Consider the following 25,132-nt stretch of genomic DNA (forward strand, 5'->3'; position numbering starts at 1 on the left):
TACACAGATGCTGTATATTCAGTCAATTACCACCCCGGCTGAGTTATATGTAATGTCAACAACATATACAATGGTATTTTAACTTAAATTTAATCTTTAATTATAGTTTAAAATGCCTTCACCATGATACAAAACTGAATAGAAAGATAGTGTGTACAAAGGAGGAAGGCTACTTGTCAGTTAGTCTTTCTAAAAATTGTTTCACAGGTTTTCTAAAGCTACGATACATTGTGTGACCAAGTTAATGTGTTACAAATATTATTTCTCAAGTTCTGAATGGCCACTGATAAAATGTTTGCAGATGATCTACTTTAATAGCTATTTAATTTCCAGTGAAATAAAAAAAATTGAACTATCATTTAGTCAAAAAGGAAATAAAGCTGGAAACCACAAATTCTTTTTTTTTTTTTTTTTTTTTTTGAGACGGAGTCTCGCTCTGCCGCCCAGGCTGGAGTGCAGTGGCCGGATCTCAGCTCACTGCAAGCCCCGCCTCCCGGGTTCACGCCATTCTCCTGCCTCAGCCTCCGGAGTAGCTGGGACTACAGGCGCCCGCCACCTCGCCCGGCTCATTTTTTGTATTTTTTTTTTTAGTAGAGACGCGGTTTCACCGTGTTAGCCAGGATGGTCTCGATCTCCTAACCTCGTGATCCGCCCGTCTCGGCCTCCCAAAGTGCTGGGATTACAGGCTTGAGCCACCGCGCCCGGCCAGAAACCACAAATTCTTAATATGCATAAAAATTATTCTGACATTCTAAAGAGGTCAGCATGATCTTGGTTATCACTAATATGGTTTTTGAAAAACGTGTGTTATGGTGGATTTCCAGAAATTAATCAGAAGGACAGATAGACTCCATTATTAATTAAAAAAAAAAAGTGAATGGCTGGCAAGATGGCCAAATAGGAACAGCTCCAGTCTGCAGCTCCCAGCGAGATCAACGCAGAAGGTGGGTGATTTCTCCATTTCCAACTGAGGTACCCAGTTCATCTCACTAGGACTGGTTAGACAGTGGGTGCAGTCCACAGAGGGCGAGCTGAAGCAGGGTGGGGAGTCACCTCACGAGGGAAGTGCAAGGGGTCGGGGAACTCCCTCCCCCAGCCAAGGGAAGCCATGAAGGACTGTGCCTTGAGGAACAGTGATTTTTGGTCCAGATACTACGCTTTTCCCAATCTTTGCAACCCACAGACCAGCAGATTCCCTCCTGTACCTACGCCACCAGGGGCCTGGGTTTCAAGCACAAAACAGGGCAGCAGTTTGGGCAGACACCAAGCTAACTGCAGGAGTCTTTTTCATACCCCAGTGGTACCTGGAACGCCACCCAGACAGAACTGTTCACTCCCCTGGAAAGAGGGCTGAAGCCAGGGAGTCAAGTGGTCTAGCTCAGCAGATCCCACCCCCATGGAGCCCAGCAAGCTATAAGATCCACTAGCTTGAAATTCTTGCTGCCAGCACAGCAGTCTGAAGTCAACCTGGGACACTCGAGCTTGATGGGGGGAGGGGCGTCCACCATTACTAAGGCTTGAGGAGGTGGTTTTCTCCTTATAGTGTAAACAAAGCCACAAGGAAGGTCCAACTGGGCGGAGCCCACCACAACTCAGCAAAGCCACTGTAGCCAGACTGCTTCACTAGATTCCTCCTCTCTGGGCAGGGTATCTCTGAAAGGCAGCAACCCCAGACAGGGGCTTATAGATAAAACTCCAATCTCCCTGGGACAGAGCATGTGGGGAAAGGTGCAGTTGTGGGCACAGCTTCAGCAGGCTTAAACGTTCCTGCCTGCCTGCTCTGAAGACTGGCAGATCTCCCAGCACAGCTGGGAGCTCTACTAAGGGACAGACTGCCTCCTCACGTGGGTCCCTGACCCCTATGCCTCCTGCCTGGGAGACATCTCCCATCAGGGATCAACAGACACCTCATACAGGAGAGCTCCAGCTGGCATGTGGAGAGTGCCCCTCTGGGATGAAGCATCCACAGGAAGGAACAGGCAGCAATCTTGGCTGCTCTGCAGCCTCCACTGGTGATACTCGGGCAAACAGGGTCTGAAGTGGACCTCTAGCAAACTCCAGCAAACTTGCCACAGAGGGGCCTGATTGTTAGAAGGAAAACTAACAAACAGAAAGGAACAGCATCAACATCAACAAAAAGGACGTGCAGACAGAAACCCATCTGAAGGTCAGCAACATCAAAGACCAAAGGTAGATAAATCCACGAAGAAGAGGAAAAACCAGTGCAAAAAGGCTGAAAATTCCAAAACCAAAAGGCGTCTTCTCCTCCAAAGGATCACAAGTCCTCACTAGCAAAGGAACAAAACTGGATGGAGAATGAGTTTGACAAATTGATAGAAGTAAGCTTCAGAAGGTGAGTAAAACTCCTCTGACCTAAAGGAGCATATTCTAACCCAATGCGAGGAAGCTAAGAACTTTGAAAAAAGGATAGCTGAATTGCTAACTACAATAACCAATGTAGAGAAGATCATAAATGACCTGACGGAGCTGAAAAACACAGCACAAGAACTTTGTGAAGCATACACAAGTATCAATAGCTGAATCGATTAAGCGGAAAAAAAGGATATCACAGATTGAAGATCAACTTAATGAAATAAAGTGTGAAGACAAGATTAGAGAAAAAAGAATGAAAAGAAATGAACAAAGCCTCCAAGAAATATGGGACTATGAGAAAAGATCAAACCTAAGTTTGATTGGTGTACCTGAAAGTGACAGAATGGAACCAAGTTGGAAAAGACTCTTCAGGTTATTATCCAGGAGAACTTCCCCAACCTAGCAAGGCAGGCCAACATTCAAATTCAGGAAATACAGAGAACACCACAAAGATACTCCTCGAGAAGAGCAACCCCAAGACACAAAACCGTCACATTCACCAAGGTTGAAATGAAGGAAAACAATGTTAAAGGCAGCTAGAGAGAAAGGTCGGATCACCCATGAAGGGGAGTCCATCAGACTAACAGCAGATCTCTTGCAGAAACCCTACAAGTCAGAAGAGGGTGGGGGCCAATATTAAACATTCTTAAAGAAAAGAATTTTCAACCCAGAATTTCATATTCAGCCAAATAAAGCTTCACAAGCAAAGGAGAAATAAAATTCTGTACAAACAATCAAATGCTGTGAGATTTTGTCACCACCAGGCCTGCCTCACAGGAGCTCCTAAAGGAAGCACTAAACATGGAAAGGAAAAACCAGTACCAGCCACTGCAAAAACATACGAAATGGCAAACACCATTGACACTATGAAGAAACTGCATCAACTAATGGGCAAAATAACCAGCTGGCATCATAATGACAGGATCAAAGTCACACATAACAATATTAACCTTAAATGTAAATGGGCTAAATGCCCCCCATGAAAAGAGACAGACTGGCAAATTGGATAAAGAGTCAAGACCTGCTGGTGTGCTGTATTCAGGAGATCCATCTCACATGCAAAGACACGCATAGGCTCAAAATAAAGGGATGGAGGAATATTTACCAAGCAAATGGAAACCAAAAAAAAAAAAAAAAGCAGGCATCGCAATCCTAGTCTCTGATAAAACAGACTTCAAACCAACAAAGACCAAACGGGATAAAGAAGGGTATTACATAATGGTAAATGGATCAATGCAACAAGAAAAGCTAACTATCCTAGATATATATGCACCCAATACAGGAGCACCCAGTTTCATAAAGCAGCAGACTTACAAAGAGACTTAGACTCCCACACAACAATAGTGGGAGACTTTAACACCCCACCGTCAATATTAGACAGACCAATGACACAGAAAATTAACAAGGATATTCAGGCCTTGAACTTAGCTGTGGACCAAGCAGACCTAACAGATATCTACAGAACTCTCCACCCCAAGTCAACAGAATATACATTCTTCTCAGCACCATACCACACTTATTCTAAAACTGACCACATAATTGGCAGTAAATGCAAAAGAACAGCAAATGCAAAAGAACAGAAATCGTAACAAACAGTCTCTCAAACCACATTGCAATCAAACTAGAACTCAGGATTAAGAAACTCACTAAAAACAGCACAACTACATGGAAACTGAACAACCTGCTCTGGAATGTCCATTGGGTAAATAACAAAATAAAGGTAGAAATAAATACATTCCTTGAAACTAATGAGAACCAAGACGCAACATACCAGAATCTCTGGGCCACAGCCAAACAGTGTTTAGAGGAAAATTTATAGCACTAAATGCCCCAGGAGAAAGCAAGAAAGATCTAAAATCGACACTCTAACATCACAATTAAAAGAACTAGAGAAGCAAGAGCAAACAAATTCAAAAGCTAGCAGAAGACAAGAAAGAACTAAGATCAGAGCAGAACTGAAGGAGACAGACACACGAAAAATGCTTCAAAAAACAATCAATGAGTCCAAGAGCTGGTTTTTTTTTTTGAAAAGATCAACAAGATAGAGGACTAGCCAGACTAATACAGAAGAAAAGAGGAGAATCAAATAGACACAATAAAAAATGATAAAGGGGATATCACCACAGATCCCACAGAAATACAAACTACCACCAGAGAACACTATAAACAACTCTACACAAACTAGAAAATCTAGAAGAAATGGATAAATTCCTAGACACATCCACCCTCCCAAGACTAAACCAAGCAGTCAAATCCCTGAATAGACCAATAACAAGTTCTGAAACTGAGGCAGCAATTAATAGCCTACCAAAGAAAAAAAGCCCAGGACCAGATGGCTTCACAGCCAAATTCTACCAGAGGTACAATTCTACCAGAGGTACAAATTCTACTATAGGTACAGAGGAGCTGGTACCATTCCTTCTGAAACTATTCCCAACAACAGAAAAAGAGGGAGTCCTCCCTAACTCATTTTACGAGGCCAGCATGATCCTAACACCAAAACTTGTCAGAGACACGACAAAAAAAGAAAATTTCAGGTGAACATCAATGTGAAAATCCTCAATAAAATACTGTGAAACCGAATCCAGCAGCACATCAAAAAGCTTATCCACCACTATCAAGTTGGCTTCATCCCTGGGATGCAAGGCTGGTTCAACATACACAAATCAATAAACATCATCCATCACATAAACAGAACCAATGACAAAAACCATATAATTATCTCAATAGATGCAGAAAAGGCCTTCAACAAAATTCAACACCCCTTCATGCTAAAAACTCTCAATAAACTAGGCATCAATGGAACGTATCTCAAAATAATAAGTGCTATTTATGACAAAAACACAGCCAATATCATACTGAATGGACAAAAGCTCGGAGCATTCCCATTGAAAACCAGCACAAGACAAGGATACCCTCTCTCACCACTCCTGTTCAACACAGTATTGGAAGTTCTGGCCAGGACAATCAGGCAAGAGAAAGAAATAAAGGGTATTCAAATAGGAAGAGAGAAAGTCAAATTATCTCTGTTTGCAGATGACATGATTGTATATTTAGAAAACCCCATCATCTCAGCCCAAAATCTCCTTAAGCTGATAAGCAACTTCAGCAAAGTCTCAGGATACGAAATCAATGTGCAAAAATCACAAGCATTGCTAGACACCAGTAATAGACAAACAGAGAGCCAAATCATGAGTAAACGCACATTCACAATTGCTACAAAGAGAATAAAATACCTAGGAATACAACTTACAAGGGATGTGAAGGACCTCTTTAAGGAGAACTACAAACTAATGCTCAAGAAAATAAAAGAAGATACAAATAAGTGGAAAAACATTCCATGCTCAAGGATAGGAAGAATCAATGTTGTGAAAATGGCCATACTATCCAAAGTAATTTATAGATTCAATGCTGTCCCCATCAACCTACCACTGACTTTCTTCACAGAATTAGAAAAAACTACTTTAAATTTCATATGGAAGTAAAAAGAGCCCATATAGCCAAGAGAATCCTAAGCAAAAAGATGAAAGCTGGAGGCATCACGCTACCTGACTTCAAATCATATTACAAAGTTACAGTAACCAAAACAGCATGTTACTGGTACCAAAACAGATATATAGACCAACGGAACAGAACAGAAGCCTCAGAAATAACGCCATACATCTACATCCATCTGATCTTTGAAAACTCTGACAAAAACAAGCAATAGGGAAAGGATTCCCTATTTAATAAATGGTGCTAGGAAAACTGGCTAGTCATATGCAGAAAGCTGAAACTGGATCCCTTCCTTACACCTTATACAAAAATTAATTCAAGATGGATTAAAGACTTAAAATGTTAAGACCTAAAAACCATAAAAACCCTAGAAGAAAACCTAGGCAATACCATCCAGGACATAGGCATGGGCAAGGACTTCATGACTAAAACACCAAAAGCAATGGCAACAAAAGCCAAAATTGACAAATGGGATCTAATTAAATTAAAGGGCTTCTATACAGGAAAAGAAACTACCAGCAGCATGAACTGAGGCAACCTACAGAATGGGAGAAAATTTTTGCAACCTCTCCATCTGACAAAGGGCTAATATCCAGAATCTACAAAGAACTTAAACAAACTTACAAGAAAAAAAAACCAACCCCATCAAAAAGTAGGTGAAGGATATGAGCAGACACTTCTCAAAAGAAGACATTTATGCAGTCAACAAACATGAAAAAAAGCTCACCATCACTGGTCATTAGAGAAATGCATATCAAACTACAAGGAGATACCATCTCATGCCAATTAGAATGGCAATCATTAAAAAGTCAGGAAACAACAGATGTTGGAGAGGATGTGGAGAAATAGGAATGCTTTTACACCATTGGTGGGAGTGTAAATTAGTTCAACCATTGTGGAAGACAGTGAGGTGATTCCTCACGGATCTAAACCAGAAATACCATTTGACCCAGTAATCTCATTACTGAGTACATACCCAAAAGATGATAAATCATTCTACTGTAAAGACACATGCACACGTATGTTGACTGCAGCACTGTTCAAAATAGCAAAGACTTGGTACCAACCCAAAAGGCCATCGATGATAGACTGGATAAAGAAAATGTGGCACGTATACACCATGGAATACTATGCAACCATATAAAACGATGAGTTCATGTCCTTTACAGGGACATGGATAAAGCCAGAAACCATCATTATCAGGAAACTAACACAAGAACAGAAAACCAAACACCGCATGTTCTCACACATGGACACAGGGAGGGGAACATCACACACCAGGGACTATCAGGGGGTTGGGGGCTAGGGGAGGGATAGCATTAGGAGAAATACCTAATGTAGATGACAGATTGATGGGTGCAGCAAACCACCATGGTACATGTATACCTATGTAACAAACCTGCACATTCTGCACATGTATACAAGTACTTAAAGTATAAAAAATAAAAAATGAAAAAAAAAGTGGTATATAACTGCTGGGACATACACATGTGCTATTGTTGCTTGGTTTTAAAAAAAGTGTACTTTAATATTTCTTTTATCTCCAAAAGCTGTTATCAATTTATCAGTTTATCTTAAAATGGATACAATCTTTAGAGGAGAAAAGATATATAAACATAAAAAACATGGAAGACTAAAATGCATCTCCAGTGACAAAATTGCTCAAAGTTGGAATTTAACTCAATCACTTCAATCAGGAAATACACAGACAAGCAACATATATTTTTCCCCTCCATTGTAAGGTCCACACCCTGGAACTTATTATTAAAATAAAACACTAATTTAGAAATGTTATTAGGTTGGTGCAAAGGTAATTGTGGTTTTTGCCATTTTTTTAATGTCCAAAAACCGCAATTACTTTTGCACCAAATTATACAATCAAAAATTCTAAAGTAATCATATGAACTCTTTTTTTGTTTTTTTCTTGAGACAGGTTCTTGCTTTGTCTCACAGGCTGGAGTGCAGTGGCATGACCATGGTTCACTGAAGCCTTGGCCTCCTAGGCTCAAGCGATCCTCCCACCTCAGCCACTTGAGTATATGGGACTATAGGTGTGCACCAACATGCCCAGCTAGTATTTTTTATTTTTTGTAGAGACAGGGTCTCGCTATGTTACCAGGGTTAGTCTTGAACTCCTAGGCCCAAGCAATCCACCCGCCTCAGCCTCCCAAAGCGCTGGGATTACAGGCATGAGCCACCATGCTTGGCCCAAACTTCCTATAATTGTTAATTTTTACTTATTTTGTATTAATTCCTTAATCTTTTCTAAAAAGTTGGTCTTTTTAGGGGGATGAAGAGTAGTGAGAAAGTCCTTATTCTTTTTACATTTTCATTTTGAAATAATTTCAGACTTATAAAAAGTGATAAAATACAGAGTGGTATAAATAATACCAGCTTCCCCCACTGCTGCTCCTGCTCCTATTGCTACGAGCAAACATTTATTCAGAGGTTTATTATTTTCCAGGCACTGTAATAAACAGAATATTGCATGAGTCACATAATGTTCTAATGAAATTTAAATCTTAATTTCTTGAGTAAACTGAAGTACCAAAGGTTCAGTAACATGCTCAAGGTCACAGCTAGTAAATAGCAGAGCAGGAATTTCAACCAAAAGACTGCCTGATATCCAAGCTTGTGTTCTTACCCACTAAGCTATCCTACCTAATTTAAGCACTTATTTACTGTCTTACCTTATGATTTTATTCCAAGTATAGGTCTTAAATCCTATTTTAAATTATTTAAAATATTTTATATAATAAAGATTTTACTCAAGAGGCAAAAATACTTTCAGAACATATCCTATTTAATATTTTTATCATTATTCCAAATAAATGACATTTTCTCTCAGAACGAAACATTTCCTTCTAAAGATAACAAAAAGCTTGTGACTTGTCTCAGGCAAACTTTTCTTAATGTACCATTAAAAATTTTTTTTTTCTTCCTTTCAAGCATCTGTTGAATTATAATCAACATGTCAAGACAGGAGTTTATATGTAGATATTCCTATCAATAGTGATAAACATGCTGAGGAGAACTTAATAAAATTTTCTAGTTTTAAAACACACATACAAATCTAAATTTATTTTCTTTTATTACAAACAAAGTAAGAAAACAGACCTAAAAAGAAACCCAGTGCAGTGGTCTGCTTACTTACCTTGCGAGCAAAATCCCCTTTTCCTTTACTATAGGCTTTGTTCTCAAGGAAATCATACACATAGTGAGCTAAAGCTGGGGATGCCTTCATCATTTCAGGAGCTAACAATAACTAACAGGAAAAAAAAAAAGAGAGATTATCTTAAACTGACAGGATGCTAGAAATTAACTATTGTTTATAACTTTAGCTCATAAATTTTAAGAATGTAAAGTAAAAAATATCAATTTATATTTTTAAAAACCCAATTATACAGTTAAGATAAAGTCACCAATAATTTTATGACAATTAACAGTTAGGTATACATATTCTTCACATCAGCTATTTTGACTTTAAGTGTACTAATATGAAAGTTGTCTCAATATATTTACTATTTTATTTTCAGATCTTATAGCTTATACTAAGAAGATCCACGTTAGAAAAGTGTTACGTTATTTGCATAGTAATTCTAGAGTTAACATTAAATAATCTGGGCAAGGTGGCTCATGCCTGTAATCCCAGCACTTTTGGAGACTGAGGTGGGAAAATTGCTCGAGCCAGGAATACAAGACCAGCCTGGGCAACAAAGTAAGACCCCATCTCTACCAAAAAATTAAAAAAATTAGCCAGGCACAGTGGCATGCACCTGTAGTCCTAGCTACTTAGCAGGCTGAGGCGGGAGGATCCCTTGAGCCCAGGAGTTCAAAGTTGCAGTGAGCTATTATGGCACCACTGCATTCCAGCCTAGGTGACACAGCAAGACCCTGTCTCAAAACAAACAAAACATTAAATAAAAATGCTATGAAATAAAGTACATAAAATAATCCAAACAAAAACATTCAAGTGTTATACGGAAGCCCCAAACAAAATATTGCTTTCACAACTGGAATGTAACAACATTCTAGCTTGGTCCCTTCAATGGAACAAGTTTTGACATACTGAGTTCATTAGCTAAGAAGTACACAATACAGCAACATCTAAAAGATACATTTATGATAAAAGATTTGGGAAAAGGTAATTTTTCTTAAGAATCTTGTAAATAAATGATACAGACATTTAGTACTTTAAACAAAAAATTCAAATGTTTGAGCCAGGAGAAGACAGGCATGTGCATTTATCTAAACACAAACAAGCAAAATTCCTAACATGGAGTGTCTAAAAACTTCTAAGTTAATCAATACACGCAGAAATAATGTTTACAAATTACTAAGCAGACTGCATGTCACATTTGACATGCTGCACAAAAGTGGTGGCCATCCTGCGATTACAGTAAAAACACTCTGTGTGCTATATTAAATGAAAAACGTTCTATACCTGTGTGCTATATTAAATGAAAATCTGTAGATTATAGTAAGCATGAGCTTACCTGCAAATATGCATTTAGATCCTTTTTTCTCTTTTCTAAAAAATCTCTATCCATATTATTAAAAGTCTTTTTTCCAGGAAGCTTCAATATGCTTGATAGACTTTCAAACTGTAAGACAAAATACATTCAATAGCACTTTTTATAAAGACAAAAGGTTTCCCCAAGTGATGATTTCTCTACATATTAAAAACATCTTCAGGCCAGGTGCGGTGGCTCATGCCTGTAATCCCAGCACTTTGGGAAGCTGAGGCAGGCGGATCACCTGAGGTCGGGAGTTTGAGACCAGCCTGACCAACACGGAGAAACCCCGTCTCTATTAAAAATACAAAATTAGCTGGGCGTGGTGCACATGCCTGTAATCCCAGTTACTTGGGAGGCTCAGGGAGGAGAATAGCTTGAACCCAGAAGGTAGAGGTTACGATGAGATGAAAGTGTGCCATTGCACTCCAGTCTAGGCAACAAGAGCGAAACTCCATCTCAAACAACAATAACAAAACCATCTTCAACAGATAATTTTGCAATATATTACGTGAAAATCAGAAAATAAAAAAATTGTCCAAATATACTCAAAACACGTTCTAATATTATTTATTTAAAAAGTATCTTAAATCAAGAATGACAAATTTGCATAAATGATGAAGATGGATTTTGACCATGTGGGATTTCATTTCATATTCTCCCTAACGTTGAGATTGTTCAAAATTGTTATAATAAAAGGTTTTAAAAAATATTTTCCTTAATAAGTCTTTGACCTGTGAATAAAGTACTAGCAAATAAAATGACAATTTTCAAAATACAGATAGTAGCTATATTATAACCCTGTGTATATACAATTATAATAAATATTGATACCTTTGTCCCATCAACCACATTAAACATAAACTCATAGATTACACTAACCAAAAAAAATTAGTAACAGTCAGCATATACTTTATCTTTGTAAAATCACAAACACAAAGTAAATGTGTATACTATAAGTCTAGCACTTATGGACTTAACATTTGGATGCACCTTCAAAGGTCCATCATCGTAATCTGTAATGCCTTGCTAAAACATAGATTTTTTTTAACCATACTAGCTGCTAAAATAGTTTAACAGCAAAGTCATTTAACTAGTGACTGTACCTGACCAACAGCCTAGTACTGAAATTCAAACAGGCCTCACCACTTTTCCCATGTGATACATATCCTAAAGTGAAACAAACTTTTTTAAAACAATTATTTGTTCAAAAGAAGAACATTTCTGTAAAGAAAACTAATTCTTGGTGCAGAGATTAAAGAGAAATGAAAAGGATTAGGATAATTTCCATCGCCAAACTGGAAGATTCTGATACATTATTAAAAGAAGGACAAATCTGAAGGCTGCTTAGAGCTAAAATGTGAGCAAGTTCATTATATGTTACACATGAAAGGCAAAAGTAGTTTTTTTACTCCAGTATTGGGAGGAAAACCAAAAATGGGTACAGGTAATTTATAGAGAAAACATCATACTATAGCAATATTCTCAAATGTGGTGATTCACAGAAGTATTAGAAATGGGATCCTCACTGAATATCACATGTCAAAAAAAATTTTTTTGGAAGCAAATTTACTTTTTCAAGGTGTCCTAAAAGATATTTCCTGCAATATGACCTATCCACATTCAACTACTGATTCAATTTTAGAAAATACATATTTTTTCTGGCATTACCAAGTCTTCTGTGCTTGTACTGTATTTCCTCAAATTCATGTTGAAGCCCTAACTTTCAGTGCCTCAGATTGTGACTGAATTCAGAGATAAAGCCCTTAAAGAGATGATTAAGTTTAAATGAGCCCCTTAGGGTGGGCCCCAACCCAACCAACCAGACTGGTATCCTATCAGAAAAGAAAATTTGGACCCACTAAGAGACAACAGGAATGCATCACACAGGGAAATGGCCACATAGGGACATGGCAAGAACCCTGCCATCTACAAGCCAAGAAGCAAGGCCTCACGACAAACCAAACTTGTCAATACCTTGATCTTTGATTTCTAGTTTCTGGAACTGTCAGAAAATAAATTTCGGTTATTTGGGCCACCCAGTTGGCGGTATTTTATTAGGGCAGCCCTACCAAACTAATATACCAAGGCAATATGACAGTATCCATTAAAACAACAATTTATTTCAGAAACTTTAAAATATTAAACCTTACTAATAAAAAGAAAAAAAAACTACAAAAACAGTTGTTTTCTTAAAGCCTAAATTACCAAAACAACCTCCGTTGTAAGTTGTCTGTCTGGAACAGAAACATAAATCACTAACACTTTTCTCAAACTATAAAAGCAAGGGAGAAAATGTGAAAATTTACACTCTGTATTAACTCATCATAAACTTGCTATTTAAAATATTATTTTATAGTACGAACAAAACAATTGACCATTCCCTGAAAAGTAATGTAATTCCCTCTGCCAAAAATTCATGAAAATATTTTTAAAGGCATTTAAAAGAAATTAGAAATTCAGCAAAAAAAGAACTAAAATAAATTATAACAGAGGATGTCAATGTTTACAAATAATTCAAATACTACACATAAATCGTAGACATTCTAAAATCAAAGATCTTACTTATCTACATTAAATACACCAAGTTTAGATTCCCAATACACTCCTGGAAAATTTAAAGAACAGACTTAAAATTTTGTATTAAAGCAATTCAAAATTTGCTTAATATGGTGCATATTTTTACTCAGTTATCTTAATGAATACTTAATATTATCATTTAAATCATTAGTAGTTTATTTGTACCCATATAGATTTCACCAAATAAAACAGAAATGCACAGTAACTACTACACTATAAGCTCTTAGAGGCAAGGACTTGGTCTGTCTTGTTCCCTTATATGTTGCTAACACCAAGAAAAGTACCAGACACATAGGAAAAGCTTAATAAATATTTGTTAAATCAATGAATGAGCAGCTCAGGCTGTTTCCAAAATCATGACATTTGACATTTTAATTAGTTTCTTTTAATTCTTACGAGTCTCCATAAAACAACAAATAAGATTATTAAAATCTTTAAAGAAAATAAATGATAGCTCATACATTTAGCTTGGATTTTCACTTATTTATTTATTTATTTATTTACTTACTTACGGAACAGGGTCTCACTCTGTCATTTATTTATTTATGGAACAGGGTCTCACTCTGTCACCCAGGCTGGAGTGCTGTGGTAGGATCTCAGCTCACTGCAATCTCCACCTCCCAGGCTCAAGTGATCCTCCCACCTCAGCCTCCTGAGTAGCTGGGACTACAGGCAGGCACCACCACGCCCAGCTAATTTTTTGTATTTTTTGTAGAGAGAAGGTTTCACCATGTTGCCCAGGCTGGTCTCAAACTCCTGACCTCAAGCAATCTGCCCACCTCAGCCTCCCAAAGTGCTGGAATTATAGGTGTGAGGCACCGAGCTTGGTCTTGGAAAAAATGTTGTATCACGAAATGATATAAACAAAATGAAACTTGTTTTAAAACAATTTTACTTTAAGTGCTCTATGCAGGTACCATTTGGTCATGTTAACAGGCTGTACTGTGACCAACTGCTGAATTACAAGTCATTACATTTTTCTTCCATTATTTTATAAGGGATTTGTTTTTAAAATATAGATAAGGCTGAGCTAAAAGGCAAACACCCTAAGTCTTATTTACAGATACTTAATATTTTACTAAAACCTAATTTTCATTTAAAAAAAGAGTTTTTAATCTCTTAAGTTCTGTGAACAATCTAAACACTTAGATATATCACTACTGTGACTTTATAAGAAACACACGCACACACACCCCCACACCCACACACACAAACACAAAAAAGGAAACACCAAGTCAAAACACGTCCATTTCACTTGCATGAGCTGTTTGAAAAAGAAATTGTGCTGTATCAATGTCATATAATTTCTGGTGCTGAATTGAAAAGGGAAATTTCTGTATGAACTGTCCTCTTAAAAGTTTTCTTAAAAGGTATGTTCTTCATTTACATTTGTCAATATGTAAACATAATGCCTACAGTTCTAGTCTAGTTCTACATTTAAATCAGGGAATGATTATTCCTCTTAACTAGAAAGAAAATTACAACTATTTACACAATAAAAATTTCATATTAAACAATACTCTCATTAATTTGCAAGTAAATTCCTTTGCAAATAAATAAAACTCTTACCAATTCAAATTACTTTTTAAATTATCATGTTTGGTTAAAGTGTAAGGATGGGAATAAAAAGATATATGAGCTATATGCTTTTAAAACAATATCAAACAGGTAATATTTTAAAAAGGTAAAGCAATTATTTCTTCAATGTGGGGCAGAAAGTTATTTCATCTCTGCAAACAAGTCAAGCTAAACATGAAGAAAGGTTATATTTGACTCCAGAACAGAAGAACAGGTACGTCTAAAGTTATTAATTTAATTTTCTTATTAATATAATTCAAAATAGTCCTTTTAATACAGGCTTCAGAAGTCAACATTAACCTGTTTTTCATCACTTTAAAGCTATTAATCTCTACCCACAAGATATTTTAATAAGATTATCATGGTGTCAACTATATATTTTCCACTATATTAAGTTGAAAAAGATATTTTCTGATTTCTAAAGTAGTGCAATGTCATTTCAAAGCTTTAGTTCACCCAATCAGATGTTACTTTTAACTATTATTGGTTTAATACCAGTTGTATACCTAAAAGCCCTGAATGAGTCAAAGACTTTTTAAGAGTTAAAATAAATTTCATAGATCATTTATTCCAATTCATCAAAATTTTTTTTAAGTTGAGAAAATAAAATATTTAATTAAAAAAATAGGACAGGGAAATAATTTCTTTAGATTTGCTATCTTTAAGAGTCCTTTTAAATTATTTCTATAAAACAAGAATTAAAAATAAAATTAAAAGAATTAAAAGAATTAAAAATATTATTTGGTTAATATTAAATTTATTTTAGGTTGTGATTCAAAATAATTTGAGTAATGAATCAAGGATTCATTTCACTGTTACACTGCTGGACGAAACTGCCATTTAAAATAACTTCTAGGTTTAAACTATGCCTTCAAAAACAAAAGCACAAAATGTCCTATAGCAATCCCCATTCCTACTTCAAAGTAAGCCCAAAAAACTTCGAAAAGCACAATACACACAAACAAATTTTAAAATCAGAAACATGTATTCACTTTAATTTTCCAAGGTATACCCTTGATAGTTTGTCACTAGTCCGTAATGGTTAGGACTGATGAAGCATTCAACATCTGATTTATTTGTTAAATGCTCAGATTAATTCTAAGATTTATGGTGATTATACCAAAAATTCTTACCTTATTTTTTAAACGTATCAATATCTGAGCATCCTCAGATTTATAATCAAAATCAAATCAAGAAACAACATAAAGTACACAAGTTTTTAAAAATTCATTACCTGTTCAGTGATTCTCATGTGGAAGTCATGGAAGTCACTATAACGACGATAGGTTTTCCACATCTCCTCACTGTTCAGGTTGCGCCGGTGTACAGTGATGGCATATAATGCATATGTCTTGCCATGATCATTACAAACGCCTGCCACAGCATATGGGTCATAGTCAGCATATACTAGTCATTTAAAACAAAATGAAGAGGAACGAAAGACACAAAAAAGGAGGAAGATGAAGAAAACAAAAAAGATAATATGAAATGAAGAAGAATCTGAAATGATAGACTGAGACAGAAGGATGTCACCAAAGGATAGATTCCCATCCTCCATACTCACATCCATAAGGTATTACATATAATGGCTAAAATACAAAATAAACTAAGTTTAGTACGACACTATCAATCACAAAGTGGTACCCATTACAATTCTCTCTCTTCCAAAAAGCTTGCTGTTACTACATCACTACATCATTACATTACTACATCTAATGTTACCTCAGAGAGTAAAATTAGAATTTCTTAAATTTAATATAGAAAAAATAAACAAAATAATGTTTTGTCCTAGCCTTCACTCTTCAGTTGTGTTATAATTAAAATCTTTTCAACTAAACAGCAACAGCCACGGGGTAACATTTATCTTCTGGTAATTTTCTTTTTCTTTGATATGTTCAATAGTTCACAAGTGCAGTTTATTCTGGGGATTTTTTTTTTCAAAGCATTTTCGCATTAATTTGCCACATATCAAGTCAGGTAATCTCTAAAATCAAAGCCTGTTCCCATTTTGTGCTAATCTTAACTAAGGAGATGCACTTTAAATCATTTTGTCTAACTTGTCTTTCTGATGTTCCATTTCTTTATCTTTCTGCACTCTACAATTAGGTCTCCAAAAGTTAATACTGAGTCTCTTCTCATCTGTATCCGGCCTATTTCTTAATCTATCCTCTGACCTTTATTTCAATCACTGTATTTTTTTATCTGTAGAGTTCTATTTGGTTCTTTTTCATATTGTTTATTCTTGTCTTAGGATTTCTCTCTAGGAATATTTTTAACATACTTATGGCCAAATCTATTAAGACTGCCATCTCCAAGTTCACAGGATGCAAATTATCTGCTGTTCTGTTGGCTTTCTCTTATTGTGGTTCATATTTCTTTCTGTTGCTATTAATTGCTTTCTGTAAGCTCATTTCCAGCTGGTTTTATTTCTCCCTGGGTGTTCTGAGTGCCCTTGGCTAGGGAAGCATTCACATTGAACAGTGTCAAGTGTCATCACTCTAACTGCTGGTTTCAGTGGTTCAGAAATAATTTTAATACTAACTCTCTGGCTTGAGATCTTGCAGTACATAATCACTTGAGGACAGCTAAATCCGGACATACTCATGATGGGATGCAAGCTGGGCTTTCAGTATTTTGTGGGTGACAGATACCATTTCCAATCATGATCTTGACATTTCTTGTTCTTTCTACTGATGGCAGGCTAAGTTTTCCTAGTTCCTCTTTGACATCGAGCTGCCCTTTGTGACTCTAGGCTTTATGTGAAGTACTTTGTTCCAGCTTTCCATGGCCTTGGCCCATCCTGCCTCCTCTAAATGTGAGGGCATGAAAATGCTATCAAAATCAAGATCCAGTCTTTATGCTACTATGAACCCCTTGCTTTAACATCCCTTCAATTCCCTGAATTTATTTTTCTTCATGGTATATGGCACCTGTAGTTTTTCCCCTTCAGCTATTCTTGTAATAATGTTTTCAGCCTTCCTATACGTGGAAGGCATGATTTCCCATAGCAGTTCAGACTACCACACTAACCAGAAGTCTAAAACTGATCTTGTAATAATGGATTACGTTGATTTGTAAGTGTGAATAAAAATGGTCAAGGTCTGGGGCTAATATTTTGCTACTTTGTATACAACTGGGCAGAAGAAGTTCAGTATAGCTTTTTGGTAAATTAATAACATATAAGTTAGAACTCTATATTGGCAAGAGTGGTTGGACAGAAGCTCTTCCCGAACTTTCATAAAAATTTTTCTAAGATTTGCACTTTCTTTTCAAAATTGTCTTTCATTCCCTTTCCATCTATTATCACTGTTTATGATTTGACAAAATATATGACTAGAAGTAGACTTTGGACATCTTGCTCTATAAGTAGCACTATTATTCACTGTTCACCTCGTCCACTTGTCTCTCAGAGACTTATGCAAATCAAACAGCACAACACATTTTAATCACGTTAGAGAACCACCATTTCTCAATGGAGTTAGCGTGGCAACAAGAGAATGGTTTTATCAGGTGTGTCCAAGATAGGTTTGGGAAAGGAAAATAGAAAGCAGAGGCCAATTAGGCAGCTAACCATAACCAATTAAAAATTAACAAGAGCAAGAATAGCAAGAAACAAAAAAGGAGAAGAGCTATAAGAAAGAATAATCAGAATTTGTCAAAAATCGATAGGCTTGGAAGATCACCCAGGGTGCATGCACGGTAGGAAAAATAATGAGGTAATTATAAAAAAAAATGCAGAAGACATCAAGGTAATGTGACTTAAAGACAACGGGGTTACACATATTGGTTTTGTGAAGATGGTGATTTAGCTAGAACGGTTTGTTTTTGTTAGACCAACGTTACTCACAGCAGGTGATCTGCAAACTATTTGCTACTAATTTTTATTATGTAAAAAAAAAGGCACCAGAATGTAAATCAACTTCATTACTAATCATATTGTTTAATTTAGCCAATACTTTTAAAAGCAAGATTTCTCGATGAATGAAGGAAGCAATACACATACTAGATCACCATTCTTGTGTGTGTACTGCTTCCTTTCAGTAGCACTGGACTAGTCTATAAGCTCCTACTTTCTGAAATAAAGATGCTAAAAGATCTAGAATCAAAGAGACTCTGAAGTCCAGTTAGTAAAATAAATATTTAATGAACCAACAATCAAATATGTCTATCATGCATAATTACCAATGTAATTAATTAGTTCCATAACAACCCTATGAGTTATGTATTATTATTATTACTATCCCATCTTACAGATAAGGAAATTAAGGTACAAGGAAGTTAAGGAACTCACTCAGGTTCACCAGCAGCTTTTTTTTTTTTTTTTAAACTAGATCTTAATTTTGGATGGCTCACCCAACTATTAACGGCAGAGCTGGGGTTTGAGCCCAAGCAATTCAGTAAAAAGGTTATACTCTTAACCACTATACTATGCTGCTTCTTCAGTATTTACACGATTCTCAAGAAGAAATAATATTTTTTTTTTTTTTTGAGACGGAATCTCGCTTTGTTGCCAGGCTAAAGTGCAGTGGTGTGATCTCGGCTCACTGAAACCTCCGCCTCCTGGGTACAAGCGATTCTCCTGCCTCAGCCTCCCGAGTAGCTGGGACTACAGGCACGCATCACCATGCCCAGCTAATTTTTGTATTTTTAGGAGAGGCAGGGTTTCACCATGTTGGCCAGGAGGGTCTCGATATCTTGACCTCGAGATCCGCCTGCCTCGGCCTCCCAAAAGTTTTGGGATTACAGGCGTGAGCCACCAAGCCTAGCCTGAAATAATTTCTTAAAAATATACCTAGCACAGTGCTTCCATACATTTTAAGAAGCTAATAAATACTTGTTTTCTTCCAGAAATCTGGCAGGCAACAAATGTAAATTGAGACTTCAGTTCCAGTGAGAAGAAAATGGAAACGAAGATCTATTTTTAAAAGATACAAGTTAATGTCTTCTATACTATACTATACTATACTATACTATACTATACTATACTATACTATACTATACTATAAAATCTCTTCAGTGTCTAAAATGTAACCATGAAATTGAATTGAGGTATATACCTCAGTATGTAATATGACAAACACACTTCTATATTCTAAGAACAGTGAGAGGTCAGATAAGAAAACTACCATTATTTAATACTCATTAGTGTTATCTAATAACTCAATGGCAATGATGAAAATTGGTTATTTTTCCTGGGTTTACTAACAATTCTACATGTACGCTGAATGATCACAAAGCTTTAGAGGTTTCTCACCTCATTCAAGCACTTCTTGAAGTTCTGCAAGTTTCTATACCGGAGGCTTCATTTAACCCAGTTACCTAGCCTGACTTTGCATGTATGAAAACTAATCCTGAACTAAGATCTCTCCAGAAAAGATTTAATGAGAATTATACAGACAATTATCAACTAGACTCAAGCACAAAGAGGAAAAGAATGGTTTCAGAGTTTATTAGAAATAGTAAAACACTTAGAACATAAGCATTTTCAAATGTTGATAGTCACAATCTTAGAGAGATCAAATACATAAGCAAATAAATACAATAGAATTTAATGAAGGACATGCTGCAGAAAAAAAGTAACAGAAATATGACTAGAGAACAAAAAAAGGTTAGTAAAAATTAAGTGTGGAAAATTATTTAGGGATACAATAATACATAGTTTTAATGCAGTAATTATACTTCAAACTCTCTTACCAGTGTCTGAAATGTAGGCATGAAGTTGTACTGAGTCATCAGAAGACACATTTGAAAGGTCATCTAAAGACTGAGAAAAAAAAACCGGAAACAAATTTTTAAAATTTTGTAGGAAAAAAAGTATCAAAGAATTCTACATCATATATGCATTACAATTACTCATTTCCATGCATGTAAACTATATATTATTTGTATACCCTCCATCCCCTCCACACACAATAATCTTTTCCATTTAGGCTAACAGAAAAAAGCAAAGATTAAGAAACAATAAAACAAAATAATTCAGTAATAAACTTATTAGATTAGTTCTCCCTTAATTGCTTGTCCATCTACTGTAACTTTCCTACTTTTCAATTATGGTCCTTATATGGCAAGAAAATCTAGATAAAAATAAGTAGACATATTCTTACGTTAACATTTATGTTGAAATATACTAGAACCAGCTCTGTATTTTTAGCTTAATACTTTTGTTAATATAGAAATAATTGTTATACTTAATTTAGATTCCTTATCTATAAAATGAGAATACTACCTAAGTCAGAGAATTATGTGAAGATTAAATAAGACATGTAAGACATTTAGAAAACTGCCTAATATAACAAACGTTAGCTATTATTCTGATTATTTATTAAATGAGGTAAATCCATAGACTATGATAGATTTTAAATGATCAGTTTTCAAAAACAATTCCACAAACATAAATGCCTATTGATTGACTCAAAACGAATCTTTTATAACTACGACCTTTGGGTCTAAACTTTAAAAATATTTTTGTCACGTATACATATATCCACACATACATAAAAAGGAATATAATCATATAATTAAAGCAGACTGCAGAGTTAACATAGCAGCCTGAAACTGCTCTGCCTAGAAAAGACTGCTTCCAAGGTTGTCCCCTGGATGGAATCTGGGAACTTAAATTTAGGGAAGATTCCCAGCATTCTCCAACCAGTAAGAGTGGTTTACCATACCTAAACTATCTATATAAGAAATGTTTATGCTGAACACCTGCCTTCCTTCTAGGAGTCTAGAATTTTGGTATGTGCTATGTAATCTGCCTCCAATAAAAAACCTGTACATTTAGTCTCCAATGAGTTTTCCTGATGGCAACATTTCACACGTGTTGTCTTGCTGATTTTGCTTTATAACCTTTCACGGTAAGAAATTCTAGCCATGAGTAAGACTATGGTGTGTCCTGTGAGTTTTCTTAGCAAATCACTGAGCCTGGAAGTGGTCTTGAGGGCACCTAACATATATAATCTAGACATATTTCATGTATTTACATTATTCACACATTTCACATATTCATAAAATTCAGATATATTTCACTCTTTAAAAATAATAGGATGTGAATGAGCTTTTGAGTCCTAATGTAATATTATTATTATTACTAAAACAGTCATCTAAATGACTTAAATGCAACCATCCATATGACACAGTCACTTAAATTAAGGCAACAGCATTCTAAGAAGAAGGCCAAAAATGTATCTACTAAAAACTGATTGTTAAGAGAAGTAAAATGTGATAATTCTATGCCGATAATCCACAAGACTTCCCTGGTCAACTCAAATGGCAAAGACATCAAATTAAATTAGATCTAGTCCATGCTCTACTATCAATACCTTAAGAGACTTTAACCATATCAACTACTTTCTCTGATTTCAGTTTTCCCAATGGTAAAATGGGGCTAATACCTACTCTACATCACTGTCAGGACACACTATGAATGAAAATGCTTTGGGAAAAAAAAAAAAGGATGCATTTATTTTTATGTGCTCAAGAAATCATTTTGATAGAAATAGCACAACCTTTACTTCAATATTTTTATGTGAAAGATAGAAGACTCAGAGGAAATGGAATATTCTACCAAATTTATATTTTCTACTATAACTTCTTCTAATTATAAGCCAGCACAGGTAACATAAAATAATCTATTTTTTTTTAAAAAGCATTATTAATAATGGTAACCTTCCCTTGTAAACATTTAAAAAGGTAAATATACTTATCTCTTTAAACATGTTAGCATCTCATACTATGCAATCCAAAAGTTGTTAAAAAGGCTTTGTGGAGAAATGTCTTTTTATCTCTTTTAAAATATGCAATTAGTAAATATTGTTTTCATTACATATGATGAAAACTTTGGAAAAATATTAGTTACAGTTATAATGCATGTAAATATCAAATGGACTACAAAGTTACAATTGGTAAAGTAATATTGACAAAACTACACTTGATTTAGAAATGTAGCAAAAGAGAATTGTGATTTCAAAACAAGTACATTAATGCTATATTGAAATAAGCACAATTTGCAGAGTACTCCTTAAGTTATGATTCTTAAACTCCTTGTAAGAAAGTGTTTTTTAACACTAAGACAAAAATTGAAAATTCAAATTTACGATGATAGTCATCAAACACAACGAAAACGGCACTAAATGCTTGTAACTTACCTACCAAGCTACCAATGGCAAAATGAGTACAATACCAAACACATTAAATATCTCCTTTGTTTAGTATACTGGAATAAACTATCGTGATCTAGTTTATAATCTTAAGCTATTTTTAAAACGCAGATATTCACTAAAATTTGTCTACATGGTCCAAATACTTAACAGTATGAATCAAATAGATTTATGGGAATAATAAAATACTCCAAGTCACTGACTTCAAGAATGACCTTCTTTTTATCCAGAGACTATTCTGGTTTATACTACCATGTGACAAAGGAGACTTATCTTATTTGGAAAAGCATTTATTCCAGACATGGAATAAAGAAAAAAAAAAATTTTAGTAGTGTTTAAATATTTACACAAGCACTACAAATGTGAATACTAAAAACTTTCAAACCAAGGAAGGGTTTCATCACATTTGGAAACTTTTCTATATAATGAACATCATTTTTAACACTTCCTTCAAGTTCTAGGAGCAATTCCTTTTTGTTTAAAGCTCTGGACTACAACAAGTAAATGGTAATAATGCCAAATGATTTAGGAAATATTTCAAAAGTTACAAAGTATCTGACAATTCCACAACAGATCTGCTTTAGTGTTTTACTAAAGGTTATAATACAGTAACAGAACATTTACTCAATAAGGTTATTTTAGAAGTAAACATAAGACAACTAACCTCTAAAACATTTAGCTATTACGAAAGGTCTAAAAGAAAAAGTAATGCAGGTAGGAGGAAAAACAAAACAAACAATACCTTACCTGTTTTTCCCCTCCCCAACCCAGTCAAACTGGACTGAAACCTTCATAGAACACTAATATTTCCTCCTAACAGCATCTTAGGAAATAAGTTATTCAATGGCAAGGTTGGATATATAAGAGAACTAAAATGTTCATTATTTTACACTGTACCTTGAATATATAAAATGCCAATGACAGTTGAGATTCTAAAAACATGTCATTCTAACTTCTAATCATTAAGGATGTAGTTGCTGTAAAACTGTCTAAACTTAACAAAAAATTTTTTTGTTTACAATGACCTGAATTTGTTTTGGTGTAGACTGTAAGAAATATCTATTTGGTGTTGGTTATCCTCACCAGTTTTATATTTCTTTCTAAATACAAGAGGAGAAAAAAACTGATTCCAATATAAACATTTATGTGTCACAAACTTACTGCCTATCATAGCAATTTAGTAATCATAATTTAAACATGCTAAATATTGGAATTAAAAATAATGAAATCAATTTTTTACAAAATGCACAAAAGCAATTATGCAGGTTTAACCTAAACCAATTTTTTAAATAAAGATAAAATATAATTTTTAAGTTCTAATTCATATATGCCTTATATGTGAACTTAGCATTTCTTTAAAAGCATAATAACTTTTTACAACACTAAATTATGATTTGGGGCCTTCTTTATATATCATTTATTTACATATGTTAAGGCTCAGCCTTTTACATTATTTTCAAGTCACTTTAATAAAGTACCCATAATAGTACTTACCAAATTTATGCTTCCTGTAGGAGACCCATTAAAAGATTCTGCAGGGGGGAAATTCAACTTAGTATACAGCAAAAAACTTTAAAACGGTTGCTTTATCTAAGGTTCAAACACCAAGAATGAAAGTCACATAAGCCAAGATATAACATAATAGTAAAAAAATAAAATAAAAAATAAAAAAATAAAATTGTGGAATACTCCCAAAAACTTGATCCCTTAAAGTTCTACGGTTTTCTAAGCCAGGCATTTAAGTGACAATATGGTATGTACCTGATAGCTGGCCAAAAATCAAATAAGTTGCCTAATACAATATAAGCATGAGGAAAACACTGCAGAATGAGGCCCATTAGGAAACATCAGCACTATTCTGTAACTTCTGTCTCACTGGATTAAGAAAGATTACAAATAAAATCAGTCTGTAGTGTGAGGGAGAAACAGACTTATTTTTAATAGGTCTATTAAGTCCTCTTATTCTTGGTGGTAGATTTTCTTGAAAATACTGGAAGTCCAGATTTTTAAATCAATATATAACTAATAGACAAAAAGACACTTAAAACTGCTTATGCAATTCCATTTAATTAAAAAGCAACTGGGAAAAATTAATGTTAGAGAGTAAGTCAATTTTAGATTACTAGTAAACATTAATATCAAGCAATAATCTTTTCCCTTAGGGTTTTATTATAAATCTAAGAAAATTAAGTTACCAATCAAGGTGTTTCTTTATTAAACACATAAACAAATCTATGGTAAAGCAATATTCATACACAGTTTAATATATGGTTTCTAGCACTTAAGAGGTTATTTATGAATTTGGTTCTCTAAATGGGTCTTCAAAAAAGCAAGACTATAATTTCTACAAGGAGGTAGCTGATACTGCCTTCCAAATTTACTCTAAATGCTCAAGAACATTTCTTGGTTCTTCAGCCCTTTGGGTCATTAAAAAAA

General features: G+C 35.0%; 1 protein-coding gene across 11 annotated transcripts in view; it reads right to left on the minus strand.

The window, feature by feature from the left end:
• The window catches only part of SNX13 (sorting nexin 13), a 160,055-nt gene that overhangs the window by 19,861 nt on the left and 115,062 nt on the right, over positions 1 to 25,132 (minus strand). For 7 of the 11 annotated variants that reach the window (XR_645034.2, XM_017956876.3, XM_009203292.4 and 4 more), the window contains 5 exons: positions 24,191 to 24,228; positions 20,235 to 20,304; positions 15,775 to 15,947; positions 10,365 to 10,472; positions 9,023 to 9,133 (listed from right to left, as the gene is read on the minus strand). Coding sequence is in view for 8 of the 11 variants with exons in the window: in XM_017956876.3 (XP_017812365.1) it covers positions 9,023 to 9,133; positions 10,365 to 10,472; positions 15,775 to 15,947; positions 20,235 to 20,304; positions 24,191 to 24,228 (500 nt within the window). In the remaining 3 variants the exon portion in view is untranslated. Of the gene's footprint in view, positions 1 to 9,022; positions 9,134 to 10,364; positions 10,473 to 15,774; positions 15,948 to 20,234; positions 20,305 to 24,190; positions 24,229 to 25,132 lie in introns of those variants that run through there. The other 4 variants (XM_003896239.4, XR_002521035.2, XM_009203289.2 and 1 more) reach the window with 4 other exon arrangements.

The sequence above is a fragment of the Papio anubis genome, chromosome 4, assembly GCF_008728515.1.
Source record: "Papio anubis isolate 15944 chromosome 4, Panubis1.0, whole genome shotgun sequence".
Lineage (NCBI taxonomy): Eukaryota > Metazoa > Chordata > Mammalia > Primates > Cercopithecidae > Papio > Papio anubis.